This window comes from Gossypium hirsutum, chromosome D01 (assembly GCF_007990345.1).
Source record: "Gossypium hirsutum isolate 1008001.06 chromosome D01, Gossypium_hirsutum_v2.1, whole genome shotgun sequence".
NCBI classification, from domain to species: Eukaryota; Viridiplantae; Streptophyta; class Magnoliopsida; order Malvales; family Malvaceae; genus Gossypium; species Gossypium hirsutum.
The window spans coordinates 6,058,823-6,077,671 of NC_053437.1; the positions used below are offsets into that span (position 1 = coordinate 6,058,823).

Genomic DNA, 18,849 nt, shown 5'->3' on the forward strand with positions numbered 1-18,849 from the left:
ATTCTAAATTTCTAGCTTTGTGATTTTCATGCTTTCTCAACTTTCACTGCCATTGTTAGTCGCACGATGAAAATGACACTTACATCTGTATCTCGCGTTTGCATGCATGCTATCCATTTCGAATCTTATAAGCCTCTGATGTTCGATTATCTATTACCCTTTTCCGATCAATCCATAAGCCTTTTCGCGATCATGTTGGAAATTTGAGGCTTTATAAATAAGGGTCATCAATCCATAATCCTTGCATTCAACAGAAGTGCTTTGTTCTAAATTCATTTATAGCTACTCATAATCTTCTTTAAACTATGCCTTCTTTTGAGAAATGCCTGACCGAGGTTGATGTTAATAAGCAAGTAGCGATTCCGAGCGACTTCGTTCAGCATCTGCCCGATTACGAAGGGGGACGAACGATAACTTTTCCGGTGCACGATGTTTCCGGTAATTTGTGGGAGAACTTTGGATATTATATTAGGAAAGGAGATGATTATCCTAAGCCAGTATTTCAAAAAGATTGGCGTAAATATGTTCGAGTTAAAGGTCTCAGGCCTGGTGATAAAATCATCTTTCGAGTTGAACGAAATGGTGATAATGGTGCACCCATATATACAATTGCAGCTCAAAAGAAGATTGAACTTCTTGGCTTCCCCATTTGGGGCCCAGAGTTTTAGTCATTTTATATTTAAATTAATTTCCATTAAGTTCTTCTTGTTGTTGTGAATTAAGATTATGTATTTTAATCCTTTAGTGTTGTATTTTCTTTTTCAAATTTGATGTACTTCTATTGTAACTTTCATTTGAGTTTATGCATATTAATTATACTTTTTATATCTAAATATATGTATTCATCGTTTGTTTCTCTCTCTGTAAACTTTTCAATCAATATTTCAATACAATTATCAAATATATAATGGTTTTCATTTGTAGTCAAAAAATGTAAGGATAATTTTTTTTTCTTATCCACTCTCAGTAAATAATTTTTCCTCACAAGTAAACCATTTAATTAGTTTTAATGATTAAAATACAATTTAAGGTGAGTCAAATTTCTAATCTTATTTTAACTCCACAACAGATAGGATAATAATCCTTAATAATTTTCCCAAAAAGTTGATGATAAAATAACTCCAAAGCTATCCTTAATAATCATTGAAGTTCTATAGACATTTAAACAGTATTGGGTCTGTTTTACTCATTTAATTACAATTTTTTTTATTTATTCTCTGTTAAATCATTGCTTATGGACCCGGATATGGGTAGTCTATCCATGACTAGGATGAAGCTTGGGTGAAATTAAGTTGAGGTCTGAACCGATTAATATTGAAGAATCAGCGGATGAATTGTGGTTAAAGGTGAAATGCCATTCGAACCCATAGCTAGCTGGTTCTCTCCAAAATGTGTTAAGGCGTAGCAATTGACTGAACATCTAGGGATAAAGCACTGTTTCAGTCAAGGGCCGCGAGTGTTGTACCAAAAATAAAATTATGATTACAAGTACAATAACAAATTAAGCTCTTCAATAATTACAAGTTATATGAATTATGATTATGTATTTTTCATCCATGATGTTGTATTTGGTTTTGATAAAATTTCATGTACGCTTAATGTAATTTTCATTAGTATTGTTGGAGTTTAATTTCGATAATTTATTGCCAGTTTGGATTTAAACTCTGTTTCCAAAAATTCATGATAAAAAATTCCTAAGCTAATCATTGGTATTTGGTTTCTAACCCTAATTTAAAGGGAAATGTAGATTGTAAGAACTTAGACATATAACTCGAGCTTTTAAGGATGTTAAACCAAATACCATTTTGTTGCATTTCCCCTGTTTCTATTTACTGTAAGTGATCAGCTTTGGGACAACGCACAAGGCAGAAAGACATAGATACATACATTGCAAAAACACAAATTTAACCAAATAGAAAAATTTAGGGACCAATATTTGATGTCAAAGAGCGGGGGGGGGGGGTAATTTCAAGATCACAATTTGTAGCAGAGTACATTTTACAGTAGGCAATGGAACCTTGTGAATTTGGTTTTGGTTTGAAGCGGTAAAAAAGAATGGTAATGTAAAAAAAAAATATTGGAAAACTTATTGTTGGTAAAAATGGGAAAACAAAATTGGGTTGGGGTGATTGAAGGAGGGTAGTTAAGATGTGTAGCATGGCAGCAGAGATCAACTTAGCAGAGCAAGCAATTCTCTGAAACACCTTTGTCAATATTAGAAAAATCTGTGTGAATTTAGGCCAAGGAAAGCTGTTTATCATCCGATGGGAACGTTGAACCATTTGAGCACATTTCTTGCCGATGAAGTTCCAATATCCTTGTCTCCGGATTACATAGTCCTGTAAAACAGGAGTAACGTTAGATCACAATGTATCTATAGCTTTCAAAACCATTGGTCTATTGCACAACCATTTTCAGCTTCAAAGATTCAGATATCCATATCACCGGCAATCTTTGTATATCGGCAGATCCCATGGTGTTCTCCACTATATGAATGATGGAAACGTACAAAGAAAACTCGTGGGGCATATACACCATTTATATTAAGCAAATCCTCAGGTATCATGTGCCAAACCTAACAAGCTATGAAGTACTTTGGCAAGCTTGGAATGACTATTTGTATGCTTTAGTTGAACACTAACCTGAACATTTGGGGATATCCAAGACAGCAATGAATGTAGGCGTACACTTTCGCTCACACAGTCTTCGGTTGTTCTCAAAGTTGACATTCATTGCAAGCATCCATGCGCCTATTGTAACATCTTCGTTACTAAACATCCGAAAACTGCAATTCATACAAAACAGAAACAATCGTAACAAATCAGAGATTTGAAAAGTAAGGGATGCATCATGAGTAACGGCACCTCAACTAATGTTACGAAATGAGAAAAGACGTGTTGCAAAATATGCATTCGATTAAGCTTTCCAAATATTAAACTTTCTTTTAAGAAAATCTACAATTTCCACTACAAGGAAACCCTCAACCTCCTCAATCACAACAATGGAGGAGGGAAAGACAAAAGACTTGATTAAAATGCATAGTTTTTTAGTTATAGTAGATGTATTTAGTGAACAAAGGTGGCCATGGCCGAACAAAAAAGAATTCAATCGTTTGAGTAATAATTTAGACTAAGCATGCAGAGTTCGAAAGAAGGGTTAAAATCAGCCAATGTTTGCCGGAAAAGCCTACACTGTCAGCTAGTGAAAACCCTGATCCGAATATGAGAAGGAGGGAACAAGAAATATAAGAAAAGCGAGAAATTGTTTAACAGACAATTATGGGATTAGCTCTGAAATAAATATGAGCACCACCTGTTGTTTCTCAGAGCAACCAAACTTGCAACAACATCTGCTGAAAGAGCATATAAAGGACCGTAGGCATGAAGGAAGTACTCCGAGCCTAGTAGATAGGATAGTGGCTCATACCTGTATGAATTTAGTCAATTCTAAACATTCTATAATATATGAATATCTGCAAAAAAGAAATCCTACCTTTTTGGTGTCATATACTCTTAACACTAAATCTTGTCTAAAACGATTCAAAACAGAAAACCATGATGTACTTAACTTTTTAAATATCTTAAATCACATCCTCATCATCCTAAAAGTACATCTACAAGTAAAACACAGTAGAAAAATATAAACGGGAAAGGCACATTGCAACATTCCATGCTACCGGTCCATTTCCATCAAAGGAGAGCACATAGACAGAACAAGATACATATAAACGGGAAATGTACATTTATATACAATGTAGCCTTCCATGTGTACATACATTTCAAGGTATAAAGCAACATAGATCTTTAAATATGAAATTCGTCTTTTGTCAAGATAATTCAAGATCAAGGATATCTTAATAGGTTATCTGTAAATGAAAGTTTCTTTGCCTTCCTTGTAGTAAGGATCTCTTGTGATTAAAACCAAATTCGTGGAAAGAAATGTAATTGATGTAGCCTGAAATTTTAGAAGCTCATTGATAGTGAGAACAAATTTATAGCCCAATTAACACAGTTGAAATATGTAGATATCTAAACCATAGGTTAAATAATATATATATAAATACGAATACTAACCATTTCAACTTAGGATCAGTAAATACCGGACCCTTTTTCATGCATCCAAGGTAAGTCTGAGAGTGAGAACGTTCTTTAGCTAATAGAAGTGATAGTCGATCTGAAAATCGATAATAAACCATTGTCAACTAACCACATAAAGTCATTCTATGAAGGTAAAGAATACCACCCAACACTGGCATAAAAGAGTTAAACTAATCAAGTCACCTGGCCTCAAATATATATCATCATCAGCTTTGACATAAAAATCAGAATCATAGAGTGCATAGGCAGCTTTAAAGAATGCTAACCTGAAGTAGACATTCTAAAGTAAGGGACCGTCTTTCAATTGAATAACATGACTAATTCGATAACCCAAATATTTGGAAATAAAGAAACTAACGTTTTGTAAGGGAGTTTACTGTATTCCTCCTCAAAATCTAACAAAAGGAAATCATCATATTTTGCTACTTCTCTCCCCAGCTGTGCCATCTTTGATCTATCATTTGTTCTACCAATTACAAACCTAAAAGCTAATCCTGTTGCCTCTTCTAACCTGAAAAGAAAATTATTTGCATTTAAAATATTAGGTAAATTCAAACATGATTGTTTCTGTAGTTGATTAAATCTATACCGTTTTCCAAGTAAAAGAAAAAAAAAAGTGATTAGAACAGAGCTTAATATGTTAACAAATTTTAGGAAAAAAATATATACCGTTGGAGGCCTTGATGATAGGAAGGCATCCAAGTCTTCCTCAAGGACCGTCTTCGACCGACTGAACGGAACCCGGTTTGGATCCCAACGAAGCCCATAACTTTATGCCTCTTGGTCCCATTAACATCAACATCTCCATCGGAAGTAGCAGTTATATTGACATTCCCGGGTTTGTCCAAAAGAACCCGAACGGATCTCAGGTCGGAGAGACATTGGTGACCGCAGTCAGTGGAGGAAAGGAAAACGTAGAGGGAGAAGAGGAAAGAGAGGGTGGAGAAGACGATGAGGGCTGTTGATCTGGTGAGGCGCGTGGCCGGCGGTGGATGGCGGGAGTGGAAGAATTTGGGAGATGATGGCATAACTGTAAATTAGATTTGATCTGCCGTTATTGGTCGTTATATTGGATCTCTTTGTTTATGGGCTTTTCGGGTTTCAAGACAAAGACCTCTTTTAGTTGCAAGGGAATTATGCCAAATCCAGAAGAAATTGTTTATTTATAAAAAGAAAAAAGATAAAGATAAAGAAAAAGAAGAAACGGTTACATGTGAAATTTAGAATATGTTAAATAATTTTTTTTTTTAAAATGGATTAATTTTGATATCAATTATTTTTTTAAATTATAAATATTAATTTTTAAACAAAAATTAATATGATAAAAATAACTAAAATATGAAATGACATAAAAAAATCATCATACTAAAATATATGAATCTATATAAAATGAATCATCAATATTATGGGCGAAGCCAGAACAATTTTTTAGAGGCCGGATGAAATTTTAATTTTTTATAGTCTATATCTTTATAATTTTTAAAGAATTAAATCAAATTTTTATAATTTTAAGGGGACCAAAGTGTAATTTTATCATTATTAATTTAAGGAGGTCTAAATAGCAATTTTATATTTTAGAGGGGCTGCCAAAATTATTAAAACAAGTAAAAATTTATAGGGCTTGATCAATTAGTCCTTATACTATTGAAAAGAATAAAATAAGATCAAATTTTATTGGAGTTAGATATTTTTGTTTAAAAAATATCACTTACTATTTACTCGAGTTAATATTTTTAAAGACTTTATGGTATCGTCAATGAAACCGAAAACAATAAATTTCAAGACAATTATTATATAATAAATATTAGCTCTCTTACAATTTGAACTTATTTGATTATAGAGATTAAATTGATCTATTTACTGATAGAGGGACTAATTTGACTCAGTCCTTATAATATAGGGACTTCCCATGCACTTTAACCAAAAAAGTAGTCATTAAAAGCACGTGGCAAAATGAAAACCGCTGATTGAAACGATCTCATCCATTGCCGCCATATTCGAAACGCTACTGAAATCTAGCCCCTTCCAACAGAGCCAGGGAGCCGAGCCGATCCCTCTAGAAAAACCCCTAAAAGTAATGGCAGTATTACACTTACGCCACTTAACTCATCACTCTCTTCTTTCAACTTCCAAACTCCATCATCATTTCCGTTTCTCTCCTCTCAAATCCCCTCGCTTCTCCTGCTCAGCCTCTGCTTCAAGCACAATGGCTAAACAAGTAAATACGACACATAAACAATGGAAAGATTTTTTTTTCTTTTGTTAATTCTGTAATTTTGTGATTTTGACGTTTCGATTATTTAGGTTTTGGTGCCGATCGCGAACGGGACGGAGCCGATGGAGGCGGTGATTACGATCGACGTGATTAGGAGATCGGGAGCTGACGTCACGGTGGCTTCCGTCGAGAAAGAGCTTCGCGTTGACGCTTGCCACGGTGTTAAAATTGTTGCTGATGCTCTTGTCGCTGATTGTAAGAATACCGTTTTCGATCTTATCGCGCTTCCTGTAAGTAATTATTCCCCTTTTTTTTCTGTAAACAACTTTTCTTCAGGCTTTTGGTGTTGAAGTAAAATGCAGAGTGCAAATATATGAATGGTTACAGCAGTATTTGGTTTAAAATTGGGACTCAATTGGTATTGCTTTCTAGCTTCTGGAAGCCAAACTGAAAAGATCTTTTTACTTTATTGAAGTAAACTAGTAATTTTCGGAAGCAGAAGATAAAAAGGCTTTTTTATTATTTTATTTATAGGAGAAAATAATTTGCATGTGAGTGATTTTTTAGATCAAAATGGAAAACGCTTATTTTTGTCATTGGTATATATGTTTTGCTTTTAGGGAGGCATGCCTGGTGCTAGCAACTTTAAAGATTGTGGAGCTCTTGAAAGTCTTGTGAAAAAGCAGGCTGCAGATGGGCGGCTTTATGCTGCCGTGTGTGCTTCACCTGCAGTTGCGCTTGGTTCATGGGGTCTATTGAAGGGACTGAAAGTGAGTACTAAATGATAAATATTTTAAGCTAATTTATTTCAGAGATCATGGTATACGTTGTTTTGCTATTTGTAGCTTGTTTTTGTTTTAGATAATGTTGCATGATTGAACTCATAATTCATGATTGTTTCTGGCAGGCTACCTGTTACCCATCATTTATGGAGCAACTGCAATCATGTGCAACAGCTGTTGAATCAAGAGTTCAGCAGGATGGCAAAGTTGTAACAAGTCGTGGACCTGGCACTACCATGGAATTTGCTGTAACACTGGTTGAGCAATTGTATGGAAAAGAGAAAGCTGATGAAGTTTCTGGGCCATTGGTACGGGCACTTTTTACTACAGTAGTTACGTTCTTTTTAGGAAAAAGGAAAAGCAATCAGGCTAATTGGAAGCTCAGTGGATGATGTTTCTGATTAATGGCGCCACTATTTACTAAAATGGATCTGGTTATCTTCAGGTGATGCGTCCTAACCATGGTGATGAGTATACTATAACAGAGCTGAATCCTCTGGAATGGAAATGCAATAATGTTCCGCAGGTGAGATTTTAGTGTTGTTTATTGTTACATTCTATCAAGTTTTGTATAATATTTGATGCATAAATCTTCATTCTTAAGTACATCTCAGTATTCTGAGTGGTTAATGGTGGATTTTCATTCTCCTCCAATACTCTGATTAGGACTCAAAAAGAGTTCCAATTCTTGATTCTAAAGAGTTTCAAGGACACAACGAGTTTCTAGTTAGAGGAGTTCAGAAAGAACAGTGTGAAGAGAGAGCTGACTTGCATCTGGCAATTTCTATAGTTCTATTTTCTTCTTTGATTTTGAAAGTAACTATTAGAAGTCCAAGATATGCAAGAACACTTGCATGCTAAGGGTGAGTTTGGATGGTTGGTGCGTTTACCTGCGGTTAGTGTAAAAACAGTAGCGTGAGACAAAAAGTAAGCTAAACGCACCTCACCGCTCCTAATCGCCTATCCAAACCCACCCTAAGTTTAGCTGCCTTTCATCACTGTTGATCTTATTTGTAATCTAGTGTCCCAACTGCCAAGGCATGCTGTACTCTCGAGATCCAGTTTTGCACTTCAAATTGTCCTTGATATTTCTGCTTTTGTTTTAACTTGATGTAAGGAACAATGGCAATTGTTTTGGTACCAGGACCACTGGACCAAGGTGGTTGTTTCTAAATCTAGCAGGCTTCTGTGAGGGTCGAAAATTTTGTTATAAATCAATAAATTGAAAATAGGCTGCCTGAATTTGAGGGGTCATTAGCTGCTAACTTGATCTTGTTACAGCCCTCCTTACTCCTATTTCTGCTTTCCCTCCCTTAGGTGAAACAAAAAAGCAAGTTATTATCATGTAATTACTAGATAATATGTAAGTTGATTTCTGCAAGAAGATAGTTATCTTTATTTCCAAATTTTCATTTCTTTCCTAAAATGATTCTATGCAGTCAGTTGGTAAGTTCATTCAGATACTGATTTTCAACTTCCAAGTATTTTGGCATTTAAATTTGTCTTGGTACTATCACCCAAAATTTATGGTTCTTTTCTATGATAAAATTTGTGTTTGATTAAATTTTCAGGTTCTTGTACCAATTGCTGATGGCTCAGAAGAAATGGAAGCAGTTATGATCATTGACATTCTGCGTCGAGCAAAGGCAAATGTTGTGGTGGCCTCTGTTGGAGACAATCTTGAAATTCTGGCTTCTAGGAAAGTTAAATTAGTGGCAGATATGCTTCTTGATGAAGCTGCTAAACTTACATATGACCTTGTAGTCTTGCCAGTATGTTGGAATTCTGTCATATTCCCTAGTCCTAATTCCTCCCAATTTTCTTTCTTTGTAATATATTTTAACTTGGTCTTTCCTATCTACAGGGAGGACTTGGTGGTGCCCAAGCATTTGCTAAATCTGATAAGCTGGTGAACTTGTTAAAAAAGCAAGCGGAATCAAACAAACCATATGGAGCTATATGTGCATCTCCAGCTTTGGTGTTGGAGCCTCATGGTTTACTCAAGGTATAATCTTGATCGAGTTTAACATTTTCGTGTTTTCATTATAAAATTTGCATGGGATTGTACTTGTTTGTTTTGTTCATAAAATAAATGATCAACTTAATTAAAAGAACCATAATCTGCCTCTGGGAAGTAGTCTCTGCGTGTCTGGAGGCTTTTGATTAAATAATTTCAACTACTATATACATTGGAATTTATAATTAGGCAATATGGTCACTACAAAATACAAGCTGTTTAGGTTGTATCATTTGCTTTTGCCTTTAAACTTTGAACTTTCACTATTGTGCTTGCACTTGCTTTTATTTTTTGATTACAGGTGACAAGCTTGTGTGTGTGGTTCCTGTAATTATATCTGTTTCAAAAATTTCGATTTCGAGTGAATAAACAACAGCACTCAAAAGAAATTTTCTGTATTTGATATTCCCGGATGGTTAACAGTCGTGTTGTGCCATGGTCCAGGGCAAAAAGGCCACAGCTTACCCTGCAATGTGCGACAAGCTATCAGATCAAAGTCATATTGACAACAGAGTAGTGGTGGATGGCAACCTCATTACAAGCAGGGGCCCTGGAACTTCCATGGAGTTTGCACTAGGAATCGTGGAGAAGTTTTTCGGACGCCCAAAAGCCTTGGAGTTAGCAAAAGGACTGCTTGTTGTACGCCAGTAGATGAACTAGTATGAGTGTTTGGTCCTGCCCATGTTACCGTATAGCCTGCTATGAGACTATCAATGAGAATATAAAAGTTGAGTAAGCACTCTGCGGTTTTATGTACGATAAGTTTGTTCCTTGTTGATAAATAAATGAGTGTTGGAACAAGCTGAGCAAAATGAACACCTTTGGTTCATCTGTGATGGCATCCTTTGTGAAATAATAGTGGTTTTAATTCTTCAGCAATTTATTTCTGATTTCCAAGAAGTTGCCAGTTGAACCATTTTATATTACAATCTCATTTTGCAATCATTCTCAACTAGAGTCCATAACAATTTTTATCTAATAATAATAATAATAATAATAATTGAAACGGTTTAAAATTGATTTGATTTATGATTATTTGAATCGGATCGATATTGATTGATTTGAGAATCAATAAGGATTGAATTTGTACAAGTTTCATTATTAATTATTTTATGTGTTATTTAATTGAATTAAACAGACTAATATTAATTGAATTGGTGACTTGATTAATTTAATTATTGATTCGATTTTAAAAATTTTGGTTTGGGTTTAAAGCAGGTTTCAAACACGGAAGGGAGTTCGGCAAAAATAAGAAATTATATTTTGTTTCTTAGCACTTAAAAGTAAATGGGCTACAAGTTACTAGAAGTTCAAAACCTAGAAATATCAATTGTTATCATCTCTTCCAGCTTCCCTATTTGCTTCCAGTTTAGCTCTCTTTGCTTGTTTCGTTGCTTTTGACTCATCACCCTGGTCATGCATGGTTTTCGAATCTTCTCTTGATATCTCAGCTCTACGTGCAGAGTGCTTCTGTTAAGAAGTATATCCATAATCACCCGAAAGTGAAGGACCTAATTCGATACTTGGAAACCATTCATGTTTTTCTTTTACATCTTGCAATGTGCCTTTACTATCATCTTGTTTAGGAGACCGACATCGATTGCTAGAACAACTTGGAAGAAATCATAGTGTATATCCCAGAAGAATTCCATCACAAATTAAATGTTCTTGAACAACATCGCCTTGGTGTTAATTCATATCGACACATTTCACACAAAGACATAAGATCTTGTTGTCTTGGCATCTTTTACTAAAAGCAAAATTCAAAAAAACTTCATACACCATCGTAGCCTTCACTTTTGCATCCGACTTTTATCAATTTCAAACCTAGAAAGCTTTAATTATAAAATAAGATAATGCAGATATATTATTAAAATTTAACATAATGTAAAACTAAACATTATTCAAATTAACTAAGTATCTCTCTTATAATATTATTTTTTTAATTCGGGACTTGATTGTAAGTTACCACTATGTTGGCCACTAGTTGATATCATATTAATGATAAGTTAGATTTTTCTCAATATAATAAATTTTAAAAACTATTGTTAAACCAAAAATCCATGGGATAATTACGGATTTGCATTTTACTTAAAAACTTTGCAAATGGCTCGTTAATATTTCAATGGGCGGCCGCAATCCCTTTTCACTGCAGTCATTCCCCTTAAATTTTTATGTTCCTAACAAAGCTATTGCAAGCTTCAAATGAAAATTAATAAAATAATCTGAAACAAAGTAACTAGCTCGAAATAAAAAGCTTCACAGATTTGAGAGTTTTTTCAGATATTTAGCGACGGTTGTACTTACAAATGCCGCTAAATCTATGACCAAAACTACCACACAAATATATAGCGGCATTTTACATTATAAAACGCCACTGTTATTTTTCGTCGCTAAATCTCAAACTTTTATTAAACAAAAGTTAAATAATAATAATAAAAGATGGTATCAAGTATCAATACAATTTTAAAGGAAAAAACTGATTCACCTATTCCCAAACTTGATTTTAAAAAATCACAACCACTCTTATAAAATCGAGATATATTAAGATCTGATGGATTTAATATTTTTCCACTCTTCTTTTCAAAAACATAGCACAATTACTAACAACATTTTAAAAACAAACATTGTTAATCAAAAATCACAGAATCACAAGATTAAGAAATTGATATATATATTTTATCCATAAAAATTTTATGGTGAACATGTTCACAACACAAAAGGGATACATTCATGTTCTACAAAACTAAATTTATTCAAATATATAAAAACACACTTTTATATCTACAAATATAGTACAATCATAAGTACATGTCCGAACTGGTCACTTGTAAACTGAAATTATAACTAATATTTATTAATATATAATTTAGCTTAATGTTATGAATGAAATCAAAACATTGGCATTGAACTCACATATGTATAGCATTTTAATATATATATATATGTATATTGTAAGTGTAATTTAACAATGTTTTCTTGAAACATTAACGTAGAAACCATCTGGAAATCCCAGAATGGGTGCACGAACTATGTTCCCTCCCTTGACTTTTGTGAACCTGTTCGATAAATTTTGCAAAACATTTTTGGTTTAGATTCTTTGGATTAAATTATTAAAATATATATATACACAAAATAATGAAAAAATATACCTGAATTTGGTGACCCAGACATGTAAAAAGACAGCCATTAGAACCTTGCTGAACTCTGCACCCGCACACGGCCTATCCCCTCCTCCAAATGGCATGAAGTTCTTTGCCATTCCATTGCTCCCAATGTTCTTTATTCATTTTATTATTTTTAAAAATATCATAATAAATGAAAAATTATAATTAATGGCTCCAAAAGTTTTATTTAAGATTTAATCCATGGGAAAGAGTATAATTATACCTTCCATCTTGATGGGTTGAAGGTAAGAGGATCTTCATATATATTAGGGTTCAGATGAAGAGCTGTGGGCATAACCAATAGGATCCAACCTTTTGGTATTGTATATTCTGCAATATTTATATTTTTAATTTTATTATTTAAAGGATGAATCACACTTGTTTATAATATATTCAAATAAATTGGTAATAATATATATATATGTATACATATTGTTATCTACCATCGACGTGAATGTCAGCTATAACTTTCCTCAACATCCCAGGAAGAACATTTTCTAACCTAAGTGTTTCATTAATCACCTGAAAATAGCAAAAAAAAAAAAAAACATGAACAAACATGACTTAAATTTATTTATTAAAAAAGTTGGCATAATCAATCAATTAACTCACGTAACGAGTGAACGTCATGGATTTGTATTCCTCCCATACAAGTCCAGAATTGGCATCTTCTCTGTTCTTTAGAATTTCCTCATGCTCCTCCTGGTTCATTTCTTAAAAACTAACATATTAATATCCAAACTTTTTCAAAGAAATTTTTTCTCATTTTATCCCAACATACAATCTCAATCAATTAGTACGTGACACATAGCATGTTCTTACCGAATGTTGTACAAATAAATTAAGATGAAATTGAAGATACCATTTAAAAAAAAAAAACTTTCTAAATAACTAAGTGAGAAAAACGATATTGATTGGGGCTAATTTTATAATTAAGACCTACAACAATTGCATATATTCATGTACTATCATATAAAATCCGAATATATAACATAACCCCAAAACTTAGGTTATATTATTAAAAATTATATAAATAATCCCTCCAATTATCTAAAATATTCACCTAGCAAAAAGAAATATAAATGCTTAAGTATATATTAATTTAATTAAAAGCAATAATAGTAAGTTAAAAGCATATAAAGGAAGGAACGAACTGTTAATTGTTGCAAAGCCGATGGGTTGTCCAGTAGATACATGGTGGCCAAAGTGACAGTGGGTGAAATCGTCTCGACAGTAGCAAGGAGTAGCCCAAACAGAAGGTAAGGCACGAATTCCTTCGTCAAAAATGCTTCTTTCCCAATGTCTCCTATTACTTCATCCAAAAAATCTCCCTTTTTATTGCAACCTTCTGCTGAATTATCATAAGAGTACCCCTTCATCCTCTCTTCTAAAACCCAAGTCGTCAGCTTTATTGCTTTTCTTTTCTTCTGCAGTCAAATATATATATTTATTAGTGTTTACCTTGAAGGATTCATGATGATATTCATATTTAATGGTATGTTTTTACCTGTATACATTTGTAGAAAGCGGTCCCAGGGATATATAAAGGAAATGTCATAATTGATTGCAACATGTTGTTTAAATCTTCACCTAAATTTTTTTCTGGTTTATAACTCATCAGGATCTGTGAGGTTAAATCAAATAACATCTGCAAATACCCAAACCAACAATCTATATTTATCTTTACTACAATATTTCATTCTTGGATCATCTGGTTATCCATATGCCATAATTACTTACGGGAACAGTTTGGAGTTTTACATCGACCTCTGGCAGATTGGTCCACTTATGTACTTCATGGTTTATTACATCCTCAAGCTCAGACAACAGCTTACGTTTGAGTGGCTCATGTCCGAAATGACGGAGAATGGAGCGCCGTAGATACCTCTGGAAGTAGCCACCTAGATTACTCAAGTTATCGTTGTGTACCGTCTGTGAAAAGGAATCCATGTAATAGAGTTCGATGAGTTTCCCCTCTTGTTGCAACACGAAGTAGTTGAATTCGGGATCTGATGACACCGCCACCGGTCGACCCGCTATGTTTGTCTTGAACAACGGACCGTATCTAAAACCATATTTGAAAAAATGAGATACTTACTGCACTGACCGGGAATAATTGTAGGGTTATTTTATTACCTTTTCAATCTTTCATTAACGAAAGGATGCATGTCAATGGAGTTGGAAGTGACAAAGAAGCTAAGGGTCTCTCCTATAAGAGGGAATCCCATGGAACCAGGAGGGAGTTTGCCCTTGCATTTAGGGTTCCTCCACCTATAAATCCAGTTGCCTACACTTACACTCAAAAAAGATATTATGAAAACCCAAACATACCATATTTCCATTATCATTGCACCAACAATGAAATGGATAAGGAGTTTGAAAAGTAGAATTTGATTTCTTTCTTTAACGTTGCTCCCTTATATAGAAGCTTTATGATATTGTTTGATTTGAAATATTCAATAGTCAATTGGATAATAAATATTAATTCGATGTTTTTATCTTTTCAATTTTTTAATAAAATAATATGATGATGAGCTTTTAACTTTAGTTTTATAATAGAATTTTTTTTCTTTCACTCGTGAATGTGTCATAACTTAGTATAAGATAACACTGTTAATTGATTTTATGTCACAAGTCAACTTGACATATTATATATGTGCTATTATTAATAGTTTCAAATTATACGTTTCATTATTTAATAGATGTTATGTTTAAATGCACACGTGTTCCAAATACATGGTTTTTACACGAATACTCATATAATAAAATTACTAATATGTATATAAGAGTTTAAATTATATTAACAAGATTTAAAATAAGTATTGTTTTAACAAAATATTGTTTTTAAATATTTATTAAATAAAATAAAATATTTATATTCAATTCATTGTGAGATTCAACTTTATCATCAAACCAATGTCTCACTCACAAAACCTAATAAGGGTTAAAGAGAGATTATGTATGTAAGATGTTATTTATGACACTATAAAAAAATTTGTATAATATGATATGAATTGTAAATTAAACATAAAAATTTAATATAAGTTGTTGGTAACCTTTTGGCCTAGTGTAGGGGAGAAGTCAGAAATTTTTTTTTAGGGGGGGCCGAAATTAGATTGTAATTTTTACGATAGTAAAAGGACAATTTCACCATTTTAATAGCTTCTATCTTTATAATTTTAAAGGATTAAATCAAATTTTTATCATTTTAGGAAAGCCAAAGTGTAATTTTACCTTTACTAATTTAAAATTTTAAAAATTTCAAAGGGCCTAAATGAAAATTTTTACATTTTAGGGGGACCGGTGTCCCTGCCTGCTAGCCCCCCTGACCTAGTGGTAAGAGTATTGTGTTATAAGCATTAGAGTTTCGGTTCAATCCCAAGCAATTCCATTCCTCATATCTAATTTTCGAAATAATTAGGCATAATGAATTATTTGGCCCTCCAACTTCACAATATAAAGTAGTTTTATTTTTTCATTTATTTTTTCCTCTTTTTTAGCTCTTGAATTTGCATGGTTTGTCAAATCACCCAAAAATGAGTGGAAAAGTTAATGTTTGCTAACTTTATTGATGTGGCAGTAAAATAATTAAATGAATAACTAAAATGATTTTTTTTATAAAGTTGAAGGGCTAAATAAATTATTATGCCAAAAAATTAATATATGTAATGTTTTAATTAATTTCCAACTGTTTAGTAGTTAAATGCTTTTTTTTATTAAACAATATTAGTGGAGAGGAATAATTTTTTACTTAAATAATATAAAATAAATAAATACCAAAATATATAGGATAGGAAAAATATTAATTACCGAAATAGGCATTTATTATAGTAACCCGTTGTTGCTGTTTGACCAATCGGCGGCATCACTCTCACTTCCCCCCAATCATTGTGGCATGATTAGTTTTTTTTAAAGAATTTTTTTTGAGCTGCCTCAGTAAAATATTTTTTTAGTTGGTAAATTAATAATTTAGTTTTTTTATTAGATGATTAAATGTTAGCGCTTGTATCCTTGAGTTCCGGGTTCGATTTTTTTTCACTCACATTTGTATTTGTTATTTCATGTTGTTTAAAGCTTTTTATGTATTTATTTTTAATTAATATTTTTAACACATTAGCTTTTTTAATTAGATGGTTAGATAATTGTGATTTAATTCTCGAGTCTCAAGTTTGATTTTTCTTATAAATATTTTAATATGTATTTTTTATTTCATGTTGTTTCAAGCAATTAAAAAAAATTTCTTGCAACAACATGAAATAAAAATTCATATTAAAATGTTTATAAGAAAAAGCAAACTTGGGAGTCAAGAATGAAATCACAATTATCTAATCATCTAACCAAAAAACTATTATATTAACTAAAAATATATAATAAAAAAAACTTAGAATCACCAAATTGGGTATCCCTTCAACAAGCAACAACAAGAAATAAATGAATAGCTAAGTTTTGCATGCATGTAAATTTAGCCTGTTTTGGGTTATTGGACTTTAATTGACTTTATTTATCATAGTTTTTGGTGGGGTTTGGGTGAATAAGATACTTAGTTTACAAGAAACCCAAAGTGAAAAGAAGAAGGAAATAGATGCCACAAATTAAATTAAGTGATTGGCTAATGTTGAAGGTTTTACTTATTTCAGGTGAGCTACCCAAACCCATAAAGGTGATGTTGGTGGCCTGGCCTTACCCTATCTTCCCCACTTTTGACAGCTAAAAATAAAAATAAGGTAGTTGGGAGAAAACTAAAACAATTGGCTATATAAACTAAGAAATTCCATTTTGGGGGGCTATGTTTTAATGGAACAACACAATTAATCCCAAGTTGGGTCATCCAATTTTAACTTATAGAACCCTAATCTTGATTTTTTTGAAGTTATGTCTATCAAACCAAGCTATCATTTTTTATGGTTTCCTTTGATTTAACGAAATAGTTTCTTAAATGTTTTTGGTTTAAAGATTATGCTTAACAGATGCGTTTGGGAAAGGTGGGCTTAATTTAATGTCCCACACAAAACCTGACCTTTTTAATTTTTTAGGAAAAAAAATTTAGTGTTACTGATGGATGTTTCGATAGTATTAATTGCTTAATATAAATATGTTGTTTAATAATATTAAATGCTGAATATCAAAATAATTTATATTTTTAATTTTAATTTTATTTTCGTCCTACTATTTCATATAAAATCATTTTTTGGACTCATCATCCTCGGCACTGAAAAAAAATTTGTTAAAATTCCAAAACACAAGTCATCCAATAAAAAAATTCGATTGAGTCTTAACTCGATTAGTATGAGTATTGTTGTCAATATAGGAGGACATGTGTTTGAGTACACTGAAACACATTATCCTCCTATTTATGGGTTGGGGAGGGACTATGGGTAGTTCTAAGCATTGTGTAAAAAAAAAAAGATATGACCATAATCTATAATGAGATTGTTCAACAAATTTTTTTATCGAGTTTCTCTTTTTTTCTATGTATTTTTTTATTTCGTTGAAGCTAAATTATTTATAGATTTGAAATGTTATTATTATTATTTGGATTTAAACATAAAACATCTTTATTGAGTTGGTGTCACAAATCAATCAAATCCCAATTTAATTAGAAAAATTACTTTAATATCTTTTTGTTATTAAAAAAATCATTAAAAATATGCATATGATGAAATTTAAACTCATATCGATTGAGTTAGTAAAACTTTAAATTTATTACTCAACCAATAAATCATTGTTAAGTACATCTCAGTATTCTGAGTGGTGAATGGTGGATTTTCATTCTCCTCCAATACTCTGATAAGGACTCAAAAAGAGTTCCAATTCTTGATTCTAAAGAGTTTCAAGGACACAACGAATTTCTAGTTAGCGGAGTTGAGAAAGAACAGCGTAAAGATAGAGCTGACTTGCATCTGGCAATTTCTATAGTTCTATTTTCTTCTTTGATTCTGAAAATAACGGTTAAAGGCCAAGAAATGCAAGAACAGTTGCTTGCTAAGTTTAGCTGCTTTTCATCACTGTTGATCTTATTTGTAATCTAGTGTTGTACCCTCTAGATCCAGTTTTGCACTTCAAATTGTGCTTGATATTTCTGCTTTTGTTTTAACTTGATGTAAGGAATAATGGCAATTGTTTTGGTACCAGGACCACTGGACCAAGGTGGTTGTTTCTAAATCTAGCAGGCTTCTGTGAGGGTCGAGAATTTTGTTATAAATCAATAAATTGAAAATGGGCTGCCTGAATTTGATATGTCATTAGCCGCTAACTTGATCTTGTTACAGCCCTCCTTACTCCTATTTCTGCTTTCCCTCCCTTCGGTGAAACAAAAAAGCAAGTTATTATCATGTAATTACTAGATAATATGTAAGTTGATTTCTGCAAGAAGATAGTTATCTTTATTTCTAAATTTTCATTTCTTTCCTAAAATGATTCTTTGCAGTCAGTTGGTAAGTTCATTCAGATACTGATTTTAAACGTCCAAGTATTCTGACATTTAAATTTGTCTTAGTACTATCACCCAAAATTTATGGTTCTTTTCTATGATAAAATTTGTGTTTGATTAAATTTTCAGGTTCTTGTACCA

At 32.5% G+C, this 18,849-nt stretch overlaps 3 protein-coding genes across 3 annotated transcripts; 1 reads left to right on the forward strand and 2 right to left on the reverse strand.

The window, feature by feature from the left end:
* Nucleotides 1-1,905: 1,905 nt before the first annotated feature.
* Nucleotides 1,906-5,231, reverse strand: LOC107917080 (probable beta-1,3-galactosyltransferase 14). The gene is made up of 7 exons (XM_016846465.2): nucleotides 4,767-5,231; nucleotides 4,456-4,608; nucleotides 4,281-4,363; nucleotides 4,074-4,173; nucleotides 3,313-3,426; nucleotides 2,643-2,785; nucleotides 1,906-2,339 (listed from the first exon to the last, which is right to left on the reverse strand). The coding sequence occupies exons 1-7, from the start codon at nucleotides 5,123-5,125 to the stop codon at nucleotides 2,236-2,238; spliced, it is 1,056 nt and encodes a 351-aa protein (XP_016701954.1). The 5' UTR covers nucleotides 5,126-5,231; the 3' UTR covers nucleotides 1,906-2,235.
* An 837-nt stretch (nucleotides 5,232-6,068) lies between these two features.
* LOC107917741 (protein DJ-1 homolog B) lies at nucleotides 6,069-9,990 on the forward strand. Its single transcript, XM_041086886.1, has 8 exons — nucleotides 6,069-6,315; nucleotides 6,402-6,602; nucleotides 6,933-7,082; nucleotides 7,220-7,402; nucleotides 7,540-7,620; nucleotides 8,666-8,866; nucleotides 8,959-9,099; nucleotides 9,556-9,990. The coding sequence occupies exons 1-8, from the start codon at nucleotides 6,175-6,177 to the stop codon at nucleotides 9,760-9,762; spliced, it is 1,305 nt and encodes a 434-aa protein (XP_040942820.1). The 5' UTR covers nucleotides 6,069-6,174; the 3' UTR covers nucleotides 9,763-9,990.
* A 1,857-nt stretch (nucleotides 9,991-11,847) lies between these two features.
* LOC107917739 (cytochrome P450 87A3) lies at nucleotides 11,848-14,673 on the reverse strand. The gene is made up of 9 exons (XM_016847029.2): nucleotides 14,415-14,673; nucleotides 14,019-14,343; nucleotides 13,786-13,926; nucleotides 13,433-13,705; nucleotides 12,891-12,980; nucleotides 12,722-12,800; nucleotides 12,502-12,608; nucleotides 12,264-12,391; nucleotides 11,848-12,170 (listed from the first exon to the last, which is right to left on the reverse strand). The coding sequence occupies exons 1-9, from the start codon at nucleotides 14,624-14,626 to the stop codon at nucleotides 12,077-12,079; spliced, it is 1,449 nt and encodes a 482-aa protein (XP_016702518.2). The 5' UTR covers nucleotides 14,627-14,673; the 3' UTR covers nucleotides 11,848-12,076.
* Between the last annotated feature and the right edge of the window lie 4,176 nt (nucleotides 14,674-18,849).

Bases quoted from the DNA above. Each gene is read 5' to 3' on its own strand.
- LOC107917739 (XM_016847029.2), bottom strand. From the start codon at position 14,626: ATGATAATGGAAATATGGTATGTTTGGGTTTTCATAATATCTTTTTTG. The intron at 14,344-14,414 runs GTAATAAAATAA...ATATGGTTTTAG, and splicing joins GTTAATGAAAGATTGAAAAG to ATACGGTCCGTTGTTCAAGA. The intron at 13,706-13,785 runs GTAAAAACATAC...ATTTGACTGCAG, and splicing joins CTTTCTACAAATGTATACAG to AAGAAAAGAAAAGCAATAAA.
- LOC107917741 (XM_041086886.1), top strand. From the start codon at position 6,175: ATGGCAGTATTACACTTACGCCACTTAACTCATCACTCTCTTCTTTCA. The intron at 6,603-6,932 runs GTAAGTAATTAT...TTTTGCTTTTAG, and splicing joins TCGATCTTATCGCGCTTCCT to GGAGGCATGCCTGGTGCTAG. The intron at 8,867-8,958 runs GTATGTTGGAAT...TCCTATCTACAG, and splicing joins ATGACCTTGTAGTCTTGCCA to GGAGGACTTGGTGGTGCCCA.
- LOC107917080 (XM_016846465.2), bottom strand. From the start codon at position 5,125: ATGCCATCATCTCCCAAATTCTTCCACTCCCGCCATCCACCGCCGGCC. The intron at 4,364-4,455 runs GTTAGTTTCTTT...TGTCTACTTCAG, and splicing joins AGTAAACTCCCTTACAAAAC to GTTAGCATTCTTTAAAGCTG. The intron at 2,340-2,642 runs GTTAGTGTTCAA...CCTGTTTTACAG, and splicing joins GGATATCCCCAAATGTTCAG to GACTATGTAATCCGGAGACA.